This window comes from Papilio xuthus, unplaced genomic scaffold (genome assembly GCF_000836235.2).
Source record: "Papilio xuthus unplaced genomic scaffold, Pxut_1.1 DF824992.1, whole genome shotgun sequence".
NCBI classification, from domain to species: domain Eukaryota; kingdom Metazoa; phylum Arthropoda; class Insecta; order Lepidoptera; family Papilionidae; genus Papilio; species Papilio xuthus.
Window position 1 is genome coordinate 2,322,228 of NW_013533657.1, and position 23,861 is coordinate 2,346,088.

Below are 23,861 nucleotides of genomic sequence, written 5' to 3' on the forward strand. Positions count from 1 at the left end.
TCGATACTTCTAACGTGAGTTAACTCTTAAAGACATCATAAGAATTAATTACTTGTTTTTAATTAAAAAATATATACCTTTTTAATGCCATATTTATGTGAAAGTTTAAATTGCCGGTATTTTTGCATTTTAAATTATTTCTTACTATATTTGTTTAACGGAGTTATTGCAAAAACGCATAATAAATCAATAGTTTGGTAACGCAAACAGATTTTGGTAACTCCAAGCTGTTAGTTTGACAAAGGAGAAATATCTTTAAGAAAATGTAAGAATAAATTTAATGCATTTTATGTTTTTATAGTTAATTATATGAGCGTCGGTGGCTCAGTGGTCACGCACTTGTCTTGCAATCTGCAGGTCCTGGGTTCGAATCCCGCCATGTACCAATGTGTTTTTCCATTTCCGATTTACATATGTACATTTAACCGACGTTGTTACGGTGAAGGAAAACATCGTGATGCAACCTGCACATATCTGAGAAGAAATTCAAAGATATGTGTGAAGTCAAACAACCCGCACTTGGCCAACGTGGTTGACTATGGCCTTATCACCCTTAACTTAGGGTAGGCTCCGAGCTCTTCGGTGGGGACGTGTAGTGAGCTGATGATGATGATGTTTTTATACCTTTAAAGGAACAACGTTGACACTAGAACTCGTTTCCTGCATCTATATCTTAACAATAAATTGCATTTGTTATTTCATTGTAAATATTAATTAAAAAATCATCAATCTACGGAGGAAATGAGAAAAATATTCTATACGTATCTATAATCAAGCTTGGTCATTAAAGTCGGTGATGCGCAAATTGCTAGTGTTCCTTTTATATCACTTTTTGCTGCAGACTTAATGTATTATAAATACAGTTGAACCTAGATAACCAAGAATATAAAGGACGTATAATATTCTTTTAAAAGTTTCTCGATTATCTGAATTCGACTGTATAAGTTATTATAATACATAAATACAGGATGTTAAAATAATAAATCTTTATGGTATCAATAATAAATATTACTTAAGTATCTATAAGTACGGATTATACATAATTTTAAGCAAAGCAAAAAATAAAATTTTAATGGGAAATATTTTTTATATTTAAGTTTTTATGATTAACTTATTTAAAAAATATTCTTAAAATACCCATTTAACTTTAGTTTGGTCTCTTTTTATAAGGAATAAAATGTAAACTCTGAAATGTAACTGAATGTATCTGAAATGAACTCTGAAGTGAAATTATAATATAATATATATATTGTATTTTTATGTACATATGTGGGTTTCTATGTATGTCCATTACACTGTAACAACTAAAAGCCTAAACCGATTTTGACAAGTGAGATGTTTATTCGATTTGTTTATATACCCAAAGTCACATACGTGTAAATTTACTTGTACTTTTTTTAAAACAAACAAGTTTCTTGTTTCTATAAATACACATATAACTTTATGGTATTCTGAGTCACACCTAACTTAATGACTTATGTATAACATATTAAAATGAGGACGATTAATTGATAACTTAGTATAATTAACCGCCGTTAAGTTATCGCTATTGGTTCCATATCAATTAATTATGAAGAATTTGTATATTATATGCGATAAACAATAATTATTTCTAGATATTATCGGATAAGGAATTTCGGATAATTAAAGAATTATACAATATTTTTGTATAAAATATGTTAATTATTCTTAGTTACACCAATTATTCTAGAAAAATATTTGCTTTATTGAGCTTAATCATGCAATGATAATATCGGCAATTTAGGCCATGACATAAAAATTATTCTGAGCTAAATATATATACGTATTTGAAAGAATTAAACTATATAATTTGAAGGATAGTTTTGCATCTACTTATTAGTTATCACTTTACAAATATTATAAATGCGAAAGTTGGGAATCTCTCTTCCATAAAGTTAACTAGAGAGATTCCAAGTTAGCGGCCAACCTTTAAGTCTGAAGAGGCACTAGAAGAAAAAGAAATTTGGGATGTATGGATGGATGTTAGAAGGTATCTCCAGAACGGTTTAACGCATCTTGATGATTGGCATAAATGTAGATCATAGTCTGGTAGAACACACAGGTTACTTACATTATAAACCTTTTTATTATGTTCATATTCTCTACTCCAAAATCGGAACTTCGAACCTTAGCTTATTGTCTTCATGACGAATTGTAGTAATTTTAAGTAAAATAAAGTTTTATTTAGTTACTTCTACTTTGTTCCGATTGAAGTTTAAATCTGGTAATAAACATTATAAAATATTATTCTTACAAACGATTTAAGGAACTCGATTATCATGATGTCAAATAAATTGATTCTAATATTTAAGCTATGTTATCTATGATCAGTCATATTACCGCCCTGATAACCACAGTTTCTTGATTTAAAGTTAACGGTAAAATGAACAAAAGAACGATATAACCGACAGTCATTAGTGAGATGTAGATTGTAAGCTACCGCTTCGGATCACCACGTCGAATGAATATCGGGACCGTGAACACAGCGCGGAAGGCTTTGGCGCCTGTAACGGGCCATTGATAACAATCTATACATGACCGCTCGGTTTGTTCCGAATAAGTTATTGTAACTAAACTGACCTTTAATAACATCAAGGTAAAAGATAATTCCTATGTAGTTATTGTTAGAAATTTAAAGTAAAATTTCTAAATCATGAAACCTAAAGATGTCAACCTGTCATAAACTTAATTAAGTAGGTCCAGGAGTTTCGTTTTAAAAGCATTACCCAGTCTATACTTTTAGACAATATTAGTTAGACTCCCTTGGCGCGAGTGGCACGCTTTCATTACAAAGTCAAGTATCACAATGTTTAGTGAGGGGACATAACCGTCGACATTTTAGTAAGGCTAGTGTTGCGCTAGTACACTGGCACAGTATCGGATATTCTTCCTAACAATACTAAAGTTGTCTAACTTGTCAACGATTTCATTAATCCACTTTGTAAATATAATATATATCCAACGTATCTGGAACTCTCAAAGTTCTACATCTAGATACAGATTAAAAAAAGAACACGCCTGAGTTCCAACAAAACATCTCAGAGTTGCGTGAAGGCCGGTAATTTGAGATAAAATCACTAACAAAATAGCAATTTATCAGAATATAAGGCAGCTCCTGTGCGCCCCCGGCCAGAGACAATGATTATACTCATTTATCTACATACCTCCGCGTTGGATCTTTATAACCATTAATTAAGTGAGCTTCGCTGTAAGTCAACTCTTTATAACTAGCTTCTTTCGAAAGTTGCTTACCTTTAGCATTTTAAATATTCATTTAAATACTATCTCCTATGTTTCTTGTTTTTATCATTACATCCTTCTACTGTTACAAACGTGATCTAGATAGATTATTTCTTAATTTCACTAGACGAAGGGGCTTTTATGAGGAAGACTGAGAACTATAGCACAAAAATTAAATCAATAATAAACATGGTAAAAAAAATTAAGATTTCATAAGATGACCACGACTCCATGTCCTAGATTTAGTGTTAATCAGAAAAAGAAATTATATAAATCGTAGTAATAAAATACAGTAGTCACATCACTTATTCATTTATCTTAATAGATACAGCCACAGTGGTACTGACTACTCACCCATACATTATGTATGTCATACATCTACTTTTACTAAATATATTATGATTAAACTTACTTGCATTGAAAGAGAAAGAAAAAGATATAATAGTAAAGATCATATTTCATATAAACACGATACCCTTTTGTATGATTTACGATAATAAGTCGACGGCGACCTACTGGTGCGCATGCGCAGCACACCTCGTCTCTACATTGGACATAAATTGCCGTTCGTGACGCTTCGCGGCTACTGGCTGACGCATTTTATCATTATTACTTACAAACATGAATTTCTACATAACATTTTTCTTAACTTACTTAGTAAGTTGTATGTATTTTTTTTTACATTAAAACTCTTCCTTAAAATTGTCTCTTCCGTACTTTTCAATTCTGAGATTGGCGTGTTCTTTTTTATCTGTATCTGGATGTGCTATAGAACTTTTTAATTTGTTAATTTGTCAGTAAACGAGCATTAAAATCAACATTTAGTTTTAGAAATCTACATTTAATTGACTGAGATTCTCATTTCAACTAAATTCTATGATAATAGCTGGTGATTCTGTTAGAAAAAACTCATTATACGAGTAACAGTCAATTCTATAAATTACTACACCATATAATTAGGTGTCGTAAAACTTAATTATATTTATAATATCGCATCCACTTCAAAATAAAGAAACACTCAAACAATCCATAAAATCATGGCAACACAACAGAAAGCCGCCAATTTTAATCCCCAAAAGTCATAAAATATAGGCTCTGCCGTAATAAAATATAACTTAGGGAATTGCAAATCATTAACTATTCAAAAGACGGCACTTTTGAGGGCTTTCAAGGCGTTTTATGATTTCTAGCGTCCTTCAATAATAAACGGTACAAAATTTCGTTTGTCGGCAACAGCACGTGGATAGCACTGCCGCTATTCAAACTAAAAGGGTTTTAAATTTTTCTAAGAATTCTCGAGTGCCAAATACATCTTTAAAAAAAAACAATATAACATTTGTATTGGCGCATGATTTTGAATGCCTTTAAAATTACCATGGCTTTCGATATTCAACAATAGTCTTGGCTTCACGTAAACAGTTAATTTTATTTACAAAAATATAAATTTTCACGCGTGTGTTCATCACAATAATAAACATTATAATATTGTATTGTAAATTCAGTAGCGAGATTATTCAACTGCATGGGATGAATGAATAAGCTGATTGCTTTATAAAGTTTCCTTTTACTATTTAAATAACAAAAGAATAAAGTAATAATGCGATCACAAGGAAACTACATGAATACAAATTTAATAAGTTTTGTAAAGTTTATTGTGGAAGTGTTGGTTAACCTTTATAATAATAATAGTATAAAAAACTGTATAGCTTAAGTGGCTTAGATAAGACTTTAATATAATAGATCTATACTATTTCAATTTCTGCGTTTCGTTGGCTTACTCACCTTTATCTTAGAAATATTTAAAACGCGAATGTTTAGATGGATGGATAAATGGATGTTTGTTAGAAGGTATCTTCAGAACGGTTGCCTGGATCTGGCTAAAATTTGGTATAGATGTAGGATGTCTGAAATACAGTCGACTAATTATTTTTTTTTTTGCCGCGAGAACGGAGTCCCGAGTTACAGCTAATATTTAAATATATTTTCTGTAGCTACAGATATTTCAAGAGGTTATGATTTAGAAAGGACGTTAAAAACTAACAGTTTTTGTTACTTATCCTTCTACCTACTATAGATTTCGATAGTGTCATCCATCCTGCAACCACCTCACAAATTCTCACCGTGACCATTCTATTTTCGAAGCGTGTTATTACCAGATACAAAACCTCAAGTGGCCTAACGTCCTGACACTTGTCAGTTAATACAAAAGCCAGACATTTCACGTCATTTGTACCGACACCTCCCCGACGTGCGATGTAATCCCTCGGCTAACAAGTGCCAAAAAAATTGGCGCCACATTGTATTACCCGACCCCCGGGGACCCAGCACTGTCTCAAATGAACCGTCTTTGTTTATCCCGGCTGCACTTGCCTCTGGTACCTGTTTGTCCCGCTCATTGTTTATGGTTCTAAGAAAAATTAGGTACGAACACGTGTCTTTTAGAGATTGTTCACTTTGTCTTGTCGTTTGTATCGGCTTCTTTGAAGATGCTGCAGATTATTGAATACTTCAATGATTTTTTTGCGGTGTTATTACTTTATGGCTGTGGTACTTTAATATTATTGTAGTCAAAGTACTCGAAAACACCGTTATAACTCATTAATGTTCATTTTAAGTAATCGTAAAGCTTATTTATAGAAACATTTTCGCCAATGCGAAAAAATCTGCAGCACATTACACGACAAGCTTTATGTCGTACCGTTAAGTACACAAAAAGGGATGTGAAAAATCTCCGAGCTTTATCTCGATGGTCGCGAAAAGGAATGTGAAAAAAATGACTCGCACATGTATGTCATTAGTCGGGGCTGGAATCTTAAGCTCAAATATTTGGCGACAGAGTGCCGGCGCCACTGTTCCACACAGGCGCCGACCCTTTGTGCCGCCGACGAGAGAGCTTCAACGGCAGCTATGACAATATTTAGCGAGACACGCGGTGAACACAAATGACCATGGGATTGGGTATCCGATCCGAATTAAGATGGTCAGCTTTTAAACTAATATACTCCAGTAAAAATAAATGTTTCCGACGTCTCCGGACAAAAGACGAATCGTTTTTCAAGAATCTTTGTTTTTGCTTGCTAATAAGTAAATTTATTAAAAAAAAAAAAACAATAAATGTATAATGTGTTATGATTCACTTTAATTAATTATAATTCTCTACAATTCTGATTTCAGTAATTTATTAAAAATATTAATAATTAGAAATGAATAACGCAGTCTTGTAAATGACTCGATATTTTTGCTACACTTTTTCCCTAACAAGTTTGTAATCATGTTCATGATCACGTTCAGCATACTTCTGTGTAAACATTAATATACCACAAAGGTCGTTAAGGTAATATAACTATATTTTTTAACCGCAACTTTTTTTCTTTTTAGTTGCCAGTTCGTGGGATCCGTGACATCACATAAGGTAGACTTTTAAAGTTCACTTAAAACTATTAAAAGGTATATTCTGAACAAGCCTCCGAATCTGTAGCGGTGTGAAGTTATCTGTTCCATTTACTATAGGCATATTAGTTGTCGCCCGCGACTCCACTTGCGCGGAATTAAAAAAAATCTAATAGATAGCGTACGTAATATTTCAGGCTATGTTCTACATCTATGCCAAATTTCAGCTGTTGTTCTGGAGATAACTTCTAACAAATATCCATCCATCTATCTAAACTTTTGCATTTTTAATATTTTTTAGATATTCTTCGTCATTTTACATGTACAAAAAGTACCTTTCCATATCTATACATAATAAAGTGTGATAATTTTATCACGGTGACGCACAAATGACATCAGAGTAGTTACATTTTAAAATCTTTTAAACCTGAATTTATTTGCAATGATGATTAAGCAAATACTACAATGTGTATGTAAGTTAACTATTTGTCATTTGTAAGGTATTAGAGTGTTGTAAACTTGCAAAATATATTATAGATTATTGTTATTGGGGTCTATTTTATGGCGCCAGTGGGCAAGGGCTGATCGACTAGTGTTTGTTCGTTTAACGCAGCATTAACCACCTAATTAAATGACTAATGTTACCTTTAACCATCATTAAGCACACTCAGTTATAAAGACGTACAGTAATATGACCAATAGATAATAATAAAAGAGGTAAAAAAATAAAAAAAAACACAGACAAATTGATGAGCTCCTTTTTTAACTCGGCTTTAAATTGATTGCTAGGATAACGCCAACCATAAACTCTTGCAACTAACAGAATGACAAGGTTAGTTAACTATTTTATATATAATAATAAATACTATATTTCTAGTGTTCGATTGTTGCGAAAGATAAGGAAGGGGTTGAATAGTGATTGTAGAGAACGATTAAGGAAAACCCGTCCTACGCTGATCAAGACTTTGAAAGTGTAAATAAATGTCAACATTTAAAAAGTCCCCAGTCTTAGTTTTTAATATAAAGCAAATAAGAACCTTGTGTAAATGTAAGCAATTTATTTAAGACGCACGACTTTCGTAGCGTATTTCCCGCATCACGTGCAATCGTATGGAATTTTCTACACAAAGAGATCACGGATTCTGACGATAAGCATCTGACGCTGCTACCGGATCAACTGGCGTTCAAAGGAAGCTAGGACCGGTTTGAGGTTTAGCGCGTGACTCATGACGCGATCGCTTGATGACCCTAAGCCCCACACTTGATGACGTCATCGTATTTATCGTGACTAAGTTACCGCATTTCTTTTATACGGTTTTATTGCTCAGATATACACGTTTTAGTCAGATAACAACGCGTCATAAAATACGTAGTATTATTAATTTGTTTAAATGACTTCGGAAAAATTTAATCCTTATTTCCTAATAAATAAACTTACACTAAAGCTACAACTTTAGTATAATTATCCAGTGACGGAACTGACTAGTTTTGGAACTCCGACGGAAAGTAATGTCCGGGGAAAATTTAAAGTTTAATTGTTTTTCTTGTTTATCCATATTGACATTATGTTATTAAATTGCGTTTGGAAATTATATGCATTCAAACCGCACCGATAAAGTTAATTCGTCACCTACTACTAAGTGGGTGTGATTGAAGGCAAGCAGCGCCGACGCCGCCGCGACGCCGGCACGCACGCGCTAAATTTCCGTAAATCATGATTAAGTATTACCACACATTACGGGAAAATATTACGGATACAATTCATAAAATGATCAAATTAATGGTTAACGTTAACGAAAAGTTTTAAAGAAATCAACTATTTTGAGAAAGCAAAACGAGTTTCACTTAACATGGGAAAACAAAAACGTCCATGCGAAAACAAATTACTTATTACCTAAAAGTGCATACGCTCTCACATTTGTTACACTAACCTGAGAGGTTTTAAAAAAAACGTAGTGGCCTGTTAAAGACTAACTGGCGCAATCAAAAGAAAATTAACAAGTCCCCCTAAATACTTAGTGACTAATCTGCGCTGAGTACGGTGAGGTTTCCAGAAGTGTACACACCCTACACAGATGTGTCGCGTGTCTGGCGCAGGCTCCGTGCGGTCACGTACGCAGCGTCGCGTAGCTACGTGCCTGTTTACCCCGGACGAGGAAAACCATCGCTGTTGTGTTTATGTTTGTCATCTAGCAACGAGAATACACTGGAAAATTTATGCGGTTAGAAATACAAAGAGTATACTCATACCTAAACATAATATCTGATAAGCAGAGTTAATACTCGAATTTGTAAGACATAGGATTATGTAGTCCTAGTTCTAGAAAAACAAATAGATATACATATTTATAGAGCTGACTGTAGATATTAAATACATCTATGTATATTTAGGTATTATAATGTAGAGTTTACATAGACAAGCACTTTAACACAATATAAATTAGGTTAAAACAGATCTAATCTATCAGGTGAACGTCCGATTTGTGTTATAAAACCGACTATTATATCAAATTAACTCTTACCGCAGTCTAAATATATCACGTAGTAAAAATTAACAACAAAATGAGTAACATCCGTATTATCTAATGATAATTGCATATAAATAGTATCAGAGAGCAAATGTACGCGTGCTTCTGAACTGTTGACTAACAATCAAGTGTCGTTGTTTAAAGGAAAATTCCTATAATTACAATGAAGTGCAAGCAATTGTGTATAGTACACGCCGGCGATCGTTAACCCGAATACATTACTGATAAAAACGATAGCAAATGGCGTTTAAATGTCTTCATTCATTAGGATTCAATGATTAGAAGGAAAATTTAGCGTGACTTTTTTTAATGATGTAAGAAAATATTCCTATTGATAACCGACCAAATAATTTTATCGAACCTTGAATATAAGCACGAGCTGTGGAAACGTTTTGTCACAATATGTTTACCAAAGATATTTACGCACGCATATGTAGTACAAATAGAGATATCACAATTGTTGGACATTTGAATTATAATTGTTACAGTTTCACTAAATGTATATTAAGTTACCTTTCACGCAGAAACCCACTGCAAGTAAAGCGTTAGATAACTAACAAATAAATGAAATGACTCAAAGTACACCTGTCAAAATTAGTTTACGTTTCACAGCTTATTTGGAGACTGTGAAATGTCAACGACGATTTCATTTAACAAATAAGTCCCAAGAAACTTATTTAAGACTTAATGGACACCCGAAGACAACTGTTTATAAGTAAATTCTTATTCAATTCTTTTTTTAAAAATTGAATTTTATTTCTCATACATTCGTTTAAATAATGACTAAACAGTTGAAACAATAACATAAAAGAATGTAAAGAATTTTCAAACAACTCACGAGACAAAATGAAGTGACGTATACTAAGAAGTGGACAGCGATTATCATAAAGAAATCTGACTCAAACCGCATAATTAAATCGAATCCAAAACACCAGACGGACGGTGCGGCGTGACTCATCTATGTTATAAAACTTTACATTTCATAGGAAATAACACTTCTTCATACGTCACTAAAATGAAAGGACCACGCATTGCGTCACTAAAACTAGACAGATGATGTCAGTAATTTACAAAAGTTAATAAACAACAATAAACTTAAACAACACAACATCTAAGCAACACTAAAATACCTACCTATATTTGTACGTTTAAAAAAAGTTAAAAAAAAAACAATTCGGGATCTTAACTTCATGTAAATGGTGAACGCCACAAACTATTAGATTAAAACTATGAAAAAACAACTACAGTTAGGATTGTTTCAATATCTATTTTATTTCAAATATTATTAAGATATTCTCTGTTCAAAGTTCTGCAAATAATGGCCGTTGTCTAAAAAATAAAATTCATAACTAAGTAATTCATTCAACTATATTTGTATCCATAAATAAATGATCTAATTTGCTAGACGGTCAGAATTAGATAATTTGTTAAGTAATAAAGAAACGGCGATAAATTTCCAGAAAAAAACCGAAACTGTCCTCGTTTTATTGTCAATTCGAAGTGTTTCGTTCGTGTTACATTTTAAGTTTTGATTTTTAATTTGTTGATATAAAAAATTCGTCACCGTAATATTGACAGACGAAAAATGCCGCTATTTTCATATATTAATTTAAAAAATTTACAAGTTTTTATTCATTCATACGAAAATAACCTAGTATATATCTAACTTAAGCGTAGTATGTCGGCTGCCACTAAAAAATAACACAAAGAATTAATCAACAAATGTCACGTACATTTGTTGATTAATTCTATGCACCCCTAACTTAGGGTAGGCTCCGAGCCCCTCAGTAAGTACAGGGACGTACATATAGTGAGCTGATGATGTACGTGTTATTGATTCTTCGATCATAGAAAAATACGATAATTTATGTCATGATAATAGAAATAAACTTAATAAATACGAAAACAAATTCCCCAATCTAGGATATCAAGTAATAGTATCTTATCTGGGAATGACGTCATCTGACGATATGTTACGCCGCACGTAGCTAACCATAATTACACCTGTCTTGACACGTACCTTTTTAATCCAAGGTGTGCTTTATAATCTGTTAAAGAAGTAATTTAGTGTATTATAAATCTTATAAATCTACTAAGCACCATTATTACTATATTAAATTGAAAACATTGACACGATGCAAAACATTGTAATCTTCATAACGCTTTGAATTTTTTTTTTAATACAACTACTCTTTATTTTAATCGCGTTATTGCTAGTCAGTAGAACAAAAACAATAGTCCAAGCGACAACACTTCAGAATACTAACTTAGCAATACTTAAATGCTTTAGAATTTTATGTTTTTTTTATTTTTTGTACTAGATAACAAAACGTAACTGGCAGTGCAGTCGACAGAAAACATTAAAAAAACAACAAGCTGTCATTATCTGCGCGCGCACGTCAGACGAGTTTTTTTTAGTTGGCGCGTGTGAACCGACAAGGCGACAGTAAAGATAATGCCAGTGGGTGTATGGGAGAAAGTGCGTGGTACTTATGCGGCACGTTACCGGCTTTTCTATAGCGGTCGTTGCGGTCAATTTCTTACACAGGATCTGTGTAGGCGATCGCCCACTCGAACGTGATTAATGCCTTTACTGACCAGCTACCGACAGTTAACAACATCCAACAAATACCTAGTTTATTATTAATAAAATTGTAAGTAAGACTTTAATAATTCCTATAATTAATTAGGCAGGATAGCTACAAATACGAAACGGCAAAAAAGGTACATCATACAGACAAATGTCTTGTAATTAAATTGTTTGAAATTTCGTAAGACATTCGCGACACGTCACGTGAGTCACGCGATTCACGTGACGCGACCGCAAAGAACTCAAAGTTTACACTCACTATGAAATTGGACCACCGACGGGTTTGAAACTAGTCGGTGCCGTCATTGGACGATCTAACGTGAGTTAAGCCGTTCCTAATTAAATGTCTTGTAAGTAGTATTGTTTATCTTCAACATAATTTCCTGTATTTCAAGATCACTAACATTTGAATCGTTAAGCGTTTGTGTAGTACTCATAGTGTAATATCTTTTAATAAAGATTACAGCGAGTACTGTAATTATTGAAACAAACAGTAGCGGTCAGCGCCGGTCTTATTGTATCCGTCCGCCATGATGGATGGCGCCACTGACGCTTACGACACACCATGAGCCACTTCTTAATTATATGTATAATTAGTGCAATGAAAAAATAGCTTCAATAGAATTGATGCTCATTCAATAAATCTACTTTCAAACTCAACACCGGATATAATATTAATCAAAGTCACTTACAATTTTTTATATCCATAAGATAGATTGATAATCATTGAAAAGTTGAGTAAGCGGGCAATCTGTAAATACCGACTAAATTTTATTTGTAACTGCAGTAAAATAGTATTTACGAAAACAAAATATATGTGCGTTATATCCTGAATTCAAATGTTTACAACATTCGAAAATTCAATTATTAACCAAGTATTTTAATGCCACGGATTAATGCGAATAATCAAGCTAAGATTTAACCCTCTCGAGCACTTCCGTGTCCTCACACTATAAAGGAAAAATCAGTTTAGCAGCTTCGCTAAGGAAATCTTAGTTCGAGCCGGATCCTATCATACTCAGACTAACTGCTCAAGGCGAGATATCCGCAACGGAACTCTTGTTGCGATCATTTATCTTTTATAGAGGTGTAGGGACATTTCAGGCAAAAGTGCCTATAAATAGTAAGCCAACAGTAATCAGTAATTTATCAGATCTGTAATTTTTAATTTCGAAATATGTGGGAATAGGTATGTGAGTAATTTCCCGATTTTGATTAACTATATATACATTTACAGCTAAATGCACTTGGGGTCTGATTAAAAAATGTACAGGTATAATAGGTGTCAAAGCGCAACTTTCTAGCGCACGAATGGAAGTCGCGGAGCGTGATCTAACTAGGTATCAGGTCGGGATCGTCGCCGGTCGGCGCGCGAACAATTACCGAGCGTGGCGTCGCGGTGCGGCGTGCGCGCCGGCGATTGTTTACTGCGCGCACGCGCGGTGAGCGCGTGGCCCCCCGCGCGCCCCGCTAGCGTCCCGCGAGCGCCCGCCGGCAGCTGCGCCGCACAGGTGGCGCGTGTGGGAACTCGGCGGCTCCGTGCGTTCCCACGATCGCGCGCCCTCAGCCCCCTATATAAGCCCCCGCCCGGCCGAATGAGCGCATTCCGCGTTCGACGCTCGACGCAAACGCACGCTTACTAACTCACAACAACCTTCCATACAAACATGTCTTACGAGATCGCGTATTCTCTCGCGGACGACGGCCCGCAGCCCGTCTCGCGCACTTATCAGTATCGCAAAGTGATGAAACCGATGCTCGAGCGCAAGAGGCGCGCTCGCATCAACCGCTGCCTCGACGAACTTAAGGAGCTGATGGTCAGCGCTCTCCAATCGGAGGGCGAGAACGTCGCCAAGTTGGAGAAAGCCGATATTTTGGAATTGACAGTGCGACACTTGCACAAGCTTCGCCGCCAGCGCAGACTGTCTCTCAACCCGACGGTCGACGCCGACCGCTTCCGAGCTGGATTCACCCACGCAGCCAACGAGGTTTCACGGTGCCTGGCATCGATCCCCGGCGTGGACGTGAGGCTGGGCACGCAGCTGATGACACACCTCGGACACAGACTAAACGACATGCAGCGCGCCGCCGGCACCGACACCCCTCCGGCCAGCCCGCCCAGCCCTGCGCTTTCCACTGTGTCTTCCTCGTCCGGCTACGTGACCCCATCACCGCCGGCGTCTCCAGTGCCAATGCACACAGCCGTACCCCTGGACTGCACCACCAGCTCCAATCTGAAGGCACCGGCAGTGTGGCGGCCATGGTAAACGCGGTGCTTGGAGCTGGCGGACCCGGCTCCACGGTCACATCTGTTCCAGCACCGCTCGGAGTCGCACGCGCTCCCAAGTGTCCGCCCGATCCACAAGTTTAGTGATACATGGAAACATGAAGACTCTTAGATCTCACAGTTATTTAGTGTTAGCCCTTTAAATCCTAGTTTGTAAGTTCAACTTGAAAGCTTTAATTGAAATAGTTTTGTAAGTAATTTTGTGATATTAAAAGAGTTAATATTATTGTTTAAATTAAGAGATGTATCGAGCCTTACCCGACTTTGAGTGGGTTCGGATTGTTATTTTTTTATCGTTGAAAAGATTTCACAAACATGTGAACAAATACGAGAGAGTAATTAATAAAAGAATTATTATCAGACATATTTCTGAATTTTATTATCAATTCCTATGCAACCTTTCCACACATAATCTGCGGAAATATACACACATAATAAAATTAAAATATATTTAATTTTCTAATCATCACATTCTAACATAATAAACAATTCCATATCATTGCTGAACGTTGATTATAAATCACGTAATATATGTGAGAATGTGATCGCCGCCGCCGTATGTGGCGCTATAAACAAACAATACTTTGTAGACAATACGATAAATATTAAAGGAGGTTAAGGGCGCAGACCTATGACACGGCGCGCCATCGCGTGCTCAGTAACTTTCCTGTTTACAGGGCACAGGCGCACACCGCCGTTCAGCCAGTCGCACTCTAATTAACAACAATTATGTAAATATTCATTTCAATAGAATTATTTACTTTATCATAATTCTCAAAAATGTCACAATCTGATTGCGAAATGTAATTATATTATGTCATTTATAATTCAAAAGAATTGCATTCCTAATACCTATCATAAACACTACTTTTGGTAATAAAGGTTTCGCAATTTTTGAGCGGGAAAAGTCGACAATATTTTCGACAGTCTTGAAGGCAAAAACAAGGAGCCCAAAGCATCAAGAGATTAAATGCCGTGTTTGAATTGTTGTTTAACTTTTATCAAATTACGTATTTGAGATAAGTTACGGATGCGTGAGTTCACAGTTTACTGAGAAGAGTAGGCTCGTAACTTATATCATCATCAGCTCACTATACGTCTCCACTGAGGGACTCGGAGCCTACACTAAGTTAACTAAGGTAACTAATATAAGGTAATCTTACTAATATGATAAATGATGCATGTTTGAAGGTATCTTCGAAATGGCTGAACGGATCCCGCTGAAATTTGACATAGATGTTGAACATAGTATCGAAGAACGCATAGGCAACTAATTAACTTTTTTTAAAATTCCGCGCGGACTTAGACGCGGGCGATAACTAGTATTTTTCTAAATTCAATCTCTGATAAAGGTACACATGGAATTAAAAATGATCTCGAAATAGGTTTATACCTATTTTGGATTATTGGTCAATTCGTCCTTCATGCGTGAATTATGAAAAGCTAGTAATAAAGTAGAAAATAATCGTATTAAATAGATTTATATCAGACGAATAAGCCGATACAGTAATCACGTGAGGTAACGAATCATTCACACTTTTTTAACCTTTGATGAATTACCTAATTTGCTTATATTAATCCTTTTTAGTGAATCGATAGTCTACTACTCCATCCGCGCGGTATTAAAAATCTTAATAAGTGTATCTGTGTTATTCCAGACTATGTTCTATATGTATGCCAAATTTAATCGCGATCCGTTCAGCCGTTCTGGAGAAACCTTCAAACAAACATGCATCCATCTAAACATTTTCCTTTTTAACATTAGTATTATAAGATAGTAAGATTCTTTGCATAATTTTGCGAGTAAAATCTATCTCTTGGGAAAATGGTATGGAAGTTTATTACCCTTATTTGACGAAGATATTTTTTCAATTAAAAGACTATGTAATTAATAATAGATCAATTAAAATCACAAATGTTTCTAGTTCTTATCAATTTATTAACTTTAATCGATGTTTTTAATTAAACAGGACACTTCACAATGAGGCTAAAACTGATAGATATATACTGATGAGTGAAACCGCAAGTCTTTAGTCTAAATAACACCTGATTGTGAATATATTTTCATATCCATATATAAACTTGTATAAAACTATTTTCAAAATAGAAATAATCCCAGTATGTATGTTTTTAAAAATGTTCCATTATTTTAATCAAAATATTTAATATATCGTCCGATTACAATACGAAGAAGTTTCAAAACTAAGACACATAACGCCATCTATCGAACCTAATTACCAACAAAGAGTCCGAAAAAGCACTGCATGTTACAACGTCATCTAGCGCAAAGCTTTAAAAATGCTTGAGAGCTTTCAAGAATTTTTATTTTAGTGGAATTTTACGTAAAACCATTTGAATTATGTTAATAGATTTATAACGTCGATTAAACGGACGCATAAATGCAATATTCCACATAAATTAGAAAGTGACGAAATAAATTAAGAAATTTATGGTTTTATCTTAAAAGAAATGTCATTGAGCGGAAATGACGAAATGCATTAATCAAAGTTCTAATTTTGAAAGACAAGCATCGTAAATCACCTGTTATTTTCCATAATTCGGTTATCTCATGTACTTTTAGACATTATTAGTTAGAATCCTTTGGCGCGAATAGCGCGCTTTCGTTAACCAAGTCAGATTGATTAGTGAGGGGACATAGGAGTTGATATTTTAATAAGACTAGTGTTGCGCAGATACACCGGTACAGTGTCGGATTTTCTTCCCAACAGTACCTAAATAAGTATATAACGTATGGCTAAGTATATAAGGTGAAAAAACAGTTATACTAAAATAGTAAACAATTAAGTTACGTCGTTACTGAAATTAATGAATCACAATATCAGTTTGTTTGCCCGGCAACAGCTAGGGTTATCAAAAATAATAAGTTTTTTTTTAATTAACTGACATTTCATATTATCAATGTTACATCGTTCTATACGTATTCAAATTATGGCGTAATTTAAAACGCCATCTATACACAATCTAATGAAACTACAATACCTTATTCAATAAGCTTTGTTACATGTCGAAACGAACTGAGAGCCTAGCTCGAATATTTGTCAAATACGCCTTCGTAAATCTACGACAAAATATATCATAATTTATATGAGATTTGTTTGTGTACTTTACTACTTTAACAGTGGTAGAGCCCGCTTTAACATTTTCGCACGAATTGGCCCGGCTCGCCCGGTGAAATGCCACGACCACATAGAAGACAGGCGCCAAGTGGAAGCAATTCCGCGTTTCGTGCGTCCCGGAGGCCTTACTTAGTCCCCTTTCCTTTCCCACCCTTTTTCTTATAAGGCAAGGATGGAAATTGGAGGTGGACTTTCCGGATGAGAGGTTGCATGGAAAGGGACAATATTTTCTTTCTGTGCATTCTCTCCTCCGTCGATTGAAGATAGGCAAAGCATATGCAATTGCGTATGTCTATGGGCAACGGTCACTTCGCTATTTCAGCGATTTCAGATGGCCGCTCTCTCGTTTGCCACCTTATTATATAAAAAAAAACTGCCGGTAGGGGCGCTGCACAAATTTTGTCGAGAACGTTACCAAGACGTTCTAACGAGTATTCGCGCCAAACCCTCAGATCGCATTTATCGATATAAATACATAAAAAATTTCCATCGAACTATGACGAATGTATATCAAAATAAAAATGATACGTGATTATAAATGCCATTCACAAATAGAAGTACTAGATAGAAATAGATTTGATAGTATTCGATTTTTTATTGATAACTTATCACGTTACTCGTTTTCTCGGAATAATTCGACAGCCCTGGGCTACTAAAAATAATACAAGGAGTTTTTTCTATTGCATCATTATGTCACGTCACATTGATAACGATTTACGATAAGTTCTTTTCTTTATGATAATCGTATTTCTTGTTACAATATTTTTTATTTTGCAATACAATATAAGCATATTTTATTCCTGGCTTTACAATAATTTGGGCATCAATAAAATGATCACCTTTACGTATTTCTCACATATTAAAAAAGTAACGTAGGTTGATAATACTTCATCATCATCAGCTCACTATACGTTCCCACCGAGGGGCTCGGAGCCTACCCTAAGTTAAAGGTGACTAGGCCATAGTCAACCACGCTGACCAAATGCGGGTTGGTTGACTTCACACATATCTTTGAATTTCTTTTCAGATACGTGCAGGTTGTATCACGATGTTTTCCTTCTCCGTAAGAACGTCGGATAAATGTACATATGTAAATCGAAAATCGAAAAACACATTGGTACGTGGCGGGATTCGAACCCACGACCTGTAGGTTGCAAGTCAAGAGCTTGACACCTAAGCCACCGACACTCTAATGAAAATGATAATACTTAGTCTATGACAATTTATTTGTAGCATACGCTTAATTATTTAATATTTTCTATATGTTATATGATGGAAAGCTATGAAATATTTAAGGTATTAATCGTGGCTTTGTGACAACAAAATCTCTGTTTAAGTCATATCGACACATCCTTTGGCAAAACAGAAATAACAATATATTTTAAATTGGGATTTTGGTCTCAGAAATCCTGGGTAAGACATATAGTCATTTTGATCTCAAAATTAAATAAATATACTCGTTAGCTTTAGAATTTGTTAACATCTATTTTATAAAGCGTTTTTATGTATTAGTTAAAAATGTTTCTCTTGAAGTAAAAGATAATTGAGTTAATTACTGTTAAATGTAAGCTAATAAGCTAATAATTACTTCAATTTAACTCATATCAGTGCGTCAGTTAAAAAAAAAACAATTTCGTCAACGCGTTGTCACCTAAATGACCTATAAACTTTTCAACGAAATCTGTTCTAACAGCGGAGTGTTTTTTGTTCTCTTTTCATAAGTCGTTAGAATAATTTAACGGATATTAAAATGAACGAAAAAATTATATTCAAATAGTGCAAGAGATATCTATATATATGTGTAGGTTACGATTCTTGTAGGTAATGTCTTGGTACTAGTACGAGAACACAAACAACTCTAACAAATACGTAAAGTAGCAGACATGATGTATTATGTACAGATGACATACAACACTGACAATAAAGAGATGTTTGTCACACAAAAGACAGTTGAGGAAAACGATAAGGTATTATTTTTAGATGTGTTTCATTAGATGATAAAATACCTTTCAATGGAAACTTTACAGCTGATAAATGTTTATCGAAAACAAGTCGCTTGCTCGTGCATCAAAGATATCAGATCGATATGACCAGTATCTAATGTGGGCGCGGTTTCTGGGTGTGATCCTTTGATTATATAATACCTTAATTCTAGACCTTGTCCTAAATCATACGGGTAAACTATTTTTCGCTTCCCATATACTGACAAGATAAGCAATCTTTAAACAGTTGTTTTCAAATTACATTCACAACTAAGTAATGTTTTACAATTCTAGTTGAACCCAGTAATGTTGCCCTGTTGCTTAAACAGCTTTACCTGTTCTAAAGGTAAGTTCGGTCAAACTTCTTTTTTAATTAATCGTCTTCATACAAGCTTTTTATCTTACCTTCATCAAGAGGTCGTGTTTTTTTTGTTCTTTACCAAGAGATATGATTTTTTTATTCCAAAAATTGTTAAGTTTTATACTATTGTCATACTACGTCATTAAGTTGTCGCAATTAGAGAATCATTGCGGTGTAGCAGCTTATCATTATATTTGTTACAACATCTCTCAACAACCTCACGTGTTAACTCGTGCGTCATCGGGACATTTATTTATAATTACTTTATTTATCTTGTTCTTATAAAATATGTTGTCGGGGGAAATGTTATTTCTTCTAAAAGAGGTTCTTAAACGTAATCCCATATCTCGGAAGGTCCCTGATACCATAATAATTATGACGTATTTTATCAATGACGTAAACACGTAGATACCCTGAACTCATAACGCTAGGATTCCGCGGAACACAGTCTTCGAAGGCTTGTCTTGGAAATCTATTAACACAAATAGAACGACCTTTAAAGTACATCAGTTAGCCTTTTGCTAATGTCTTCATTTCAAAACCGATCAAAAATAAAGCAAGTTATCACTGTTTTTCTAAAGAATGGGAACTAGAATGTTGAATTTCGCCGCGGTTTTCGTTTCAAAACTATTTGAACGTCAACGTTATAAAGTTTAGTCCGTTTCCTCAAACAATAGTAAGTTAGAAATACATAATTGTTGGTGGTGAAGTCCTTGTAATTGGAAACCATTAATACAGTAACCTTAAACCACTTTAAGATATATAAGAAGTAACAAGCTAAGAATTTTCTTTGTATAGTTTAAGTAATAATGACATAATATCCTTTACCTAGTTGAGTGTTGTTCGTGTTTACTTGTAAGTAGTCGGTACATTTCACAATCGGCACGTGCAATGCGCGTAGTATTGATCATAATCTGACGTCATAAAGGCTCACATGGTCAAGTATTAAGGAGCATTTCCACTGTGTATTCAGCAAACAAACACTGACGGCTGACGACCACGTAGAGTTGCGTACCGTTTAATCACTTGAAGTACTGATCTAAGACGGACAATGAGCTGTTCAAGCCGGTTCAAGACGCAGTGGAGTAGTACCTTAATGACTTGTCATGATATTACGTAGTTAAAGCACTTTACACACGTGTATTGTTGTATTACCGTAACTAATTAACTATGAATCATTTTACCTGTAATAACGTATTGTGACTTATTTATTTTTAAGACCAAAAATATATTTCTTGTTCTACACAATTTAGGAAAACTATTTTCTGCATTCAAAATTGTGGTGACGCTATCAATAGAGACGTTCATAAATCACTGCTAACCTGTAACCAACGTAATCAATAATTGTAGACATTGATTACAGCATTAGGCAATTTGTTAGGGTTAGGCAAGTTGTAATTTTGGGACAGGAATGTTTTTAAAAATATGTGTATGTGTGTAAAAAGTGTGTGTAAACATGTGTAATGAATTATAAAATGATGTATAAGAATATCGTAACTAAACATTTATCATCGCCGTAACATTCTTATCTGTAACTTAATTTAAACATTGCTCAATTTTGAATATCAATGGAGACAAATTTCCATAGCATTTGTTCGACAAATTTCTATAAATAAGACCATTGTGTGATAGTATATGTTAGCTTCAATGACATTATCTTAATTTATCAACTACCAAAATACCTACTTATAAATAATTCTGTAGTTGACTCGTGCCTTAGGCCGCGACATGTGACTTTTATCATGCTGCGAAACACTTCTGATACCGCGGATATTTCCAGATAAACTGTTGGTATTGTTGCTAACCGACGGATGGCTTTTAAGACAAGTTAAACATATTAGTGTTTTATTTTGATACTGTAATTTAGAAATTACAGCTGCTGAAATATACTTTATATGCCAGTGTTGTTGGCTATCGCCTAGTCACTAATTTGGGTAGGCTCCAAGCACGTCAGTGCGACGATGAGGTGACGTCATAAATTATTTGACCCTTAATAAACCAGTCGTCAAAGTATGCAATTAAAATATAATATTTTTGCGCTTAAAATGGAAAAACCATGCACGAGTAGCAAGCGTTTGTTTCCTCGCGTATCTTTACCAAAAATAGTCATCATTTTAATATATTTGGGAAAACTGGACGATATAAACACACAATAAATCGGTCATGTGCGTTGAGGTGACACTCGATTGTCCTTCACTTGTTTGTTTAATTTACTTGTCTCGAGTGACGCAATATTTCGTCATGTAATCATATCTGTTTAGGTATTAACATAGATTCACGTCTGGTCATCAAATGATCAACGTTCAAACCAATGCTAAAACCAGGGAGAATTTTCCCGGGAATTAAAAAAAAGTAATTGTATTTTTATTTACTAGACATCTGACAAAACATAAAAATTCGCTTAGCAACTTAAGTTGTCTAGGAAATTGATTTGATGAACTGCTGTAAGCACATTGAAGTATTGCATAAAAAATATAAAAATCGTCTTCTAGAAAGATATGTCAACCAAGCTGCACTGGACCAGCGTGGTTGACTATGGCTTAGTCACTTTTAATTTAGGATAGGCTCAGAGCCCAAGATCAGTTGGGACGATTAGTTAGTTAATGATGAGTCTTCTAGAAATGTCCCATACAAATTTTTAATAGACTATACATAATTACAAGTCGGAATTGTCAAGCACTAGTCCGACATTTTTCGCGAGTCACAAGAATCTGATTACCGTCAATATTAGGTAATCGTACACAAATAAACTATTACCATATGATAACTAATGAATCCTCATAAAAACATAAAGATATTCCAAAATGACGTCTTAAAACGTCACGTGAACATGCCCCGTATCACCATGACTTTTAAAACGATTTCAAAACTGCTTCATATGCTGGTATATATATATACCTAGAAAACGTAATACACATATTAGCTGCAAACATATTTAACAAACTTGCGGTAAACACAGATTCATCAGCATAATATAATTATGAATTAAATTAATCCATCTACAATTACTACGAATATCCTTAAACCTTGTGGTTCAGAATACTCATTATATTATTTTAGGTTTACTTTATAGCAAAGCGCGTTAACGCTGTGACGTCAGCCGTTTTTTGAACGATAGCGAGCTAATTATGACAAAGTTGTGCAACAAGTTGTAAATAGATGTACGTCTATCGACGACAAACGTCATTTACATTGTATTGAGTCTTGTGCAAATAATTTAAGTAAACAAATTAATAAATGTTCAAAACAATAGCAATAAAACATTCAGGAGAGTACAAACAGGATGTTTTTAATTAACATTGCAAACCACTATGCGTTGTATCGCTCTTAATTCTTTATCTAGCTTTTTGAATGAATTCGAGTTATAATTTTAACAATTGTATTTATATGAAATTAAAAATCATACACTTTCATAGATTCGAAGCCTAGTGGTGAAACTTATCACTTCTCTAAGTCACGTGCAGTGGGCACGCGAGCAATAGTCGTCATCCATCGAATCAAACCGGTACGTCATGAAATGTCTTGCACCACTTTACAACAAGATGACGCAGGTCTGACGTAAGCTATGACGTATACTAGGGCTTGCGGCGTTGTAGTACGGTCAGCATCCGCAAATGGGTACGATTAGCAGATGCATGACGTTTTTATTCGTCATCGGAGGGGTTTAGAACCTCATTCATATGTTAGTCAGCCTCTGTGTTAACTTTATATCAAGTTAATATACCTAAATAATTGTTAATTCGTTTATTTGTTAGTTATATTACTTGCGTACTTTTTAAACATGGTAATTATTACTCTAACTTACTTACATTGAGTCGACTGAAAGAAACAAATGAGAAATCATTTAACTATACTAAAAATTAGTAACTGAACAGTCACAACTATTCAATTCTGTCAGCATTGGCATATTTGGAATACTGGAAATCTTATTTGATTGATCTAATATATTAATTTAAAATAATTACAATTCGATTTGTTTTTCTCCAAATAACCAGAGCATTGTGCTAGACAATTCATTGCGTAGTTGAAATATTTACTTTATTCTTCAAAATAAGGTGAAATCAATCACAAAACACTTTATACGTCATACAATGTTATCGTATCAAGTTTATTTAATTGTGCGAAAGATAAAACTGTCAACGAACGACGCGACCCTTTACGTTTGATAATATTTTTTATGTCTTGACTTGGACTAAGAAAAAGTAACTACGAGTATATTTGTCATCTGAATATTGTTTCTTAATCTTAGTATGTGAAGTAATGTAAAAAATTGATTCTTTGATATATTAGACCAAACATAACTAAATCAGAAGATTCATTTCATA

At 34.4% G+C, this 23,861-nt stretch overlaps 1 protein-coding gene across 1 annotated transcript; it reads left to right on the top strand.

The window, feature by feature from the left end:
* The first annotated feature begins 13,414 nt into the window (after nt 1-13,414).
* On the top strand, nt 13,415-14,422 carry E(spl)mbeta (enhancer of split mbeta). Its single transcript, NM_001312709.1, is given in 1 exon segment — nt 13,415-14,422. A coding segment is annotated over 1 exon segment (600 nt). The 5' UTR covers nt 13,415-13,436; the 3' UTR covers nt 14,037-14,422.
* The last annotated feature ends 9,439 nt before the right edge of the window (nt 14,423-23,861 follow it).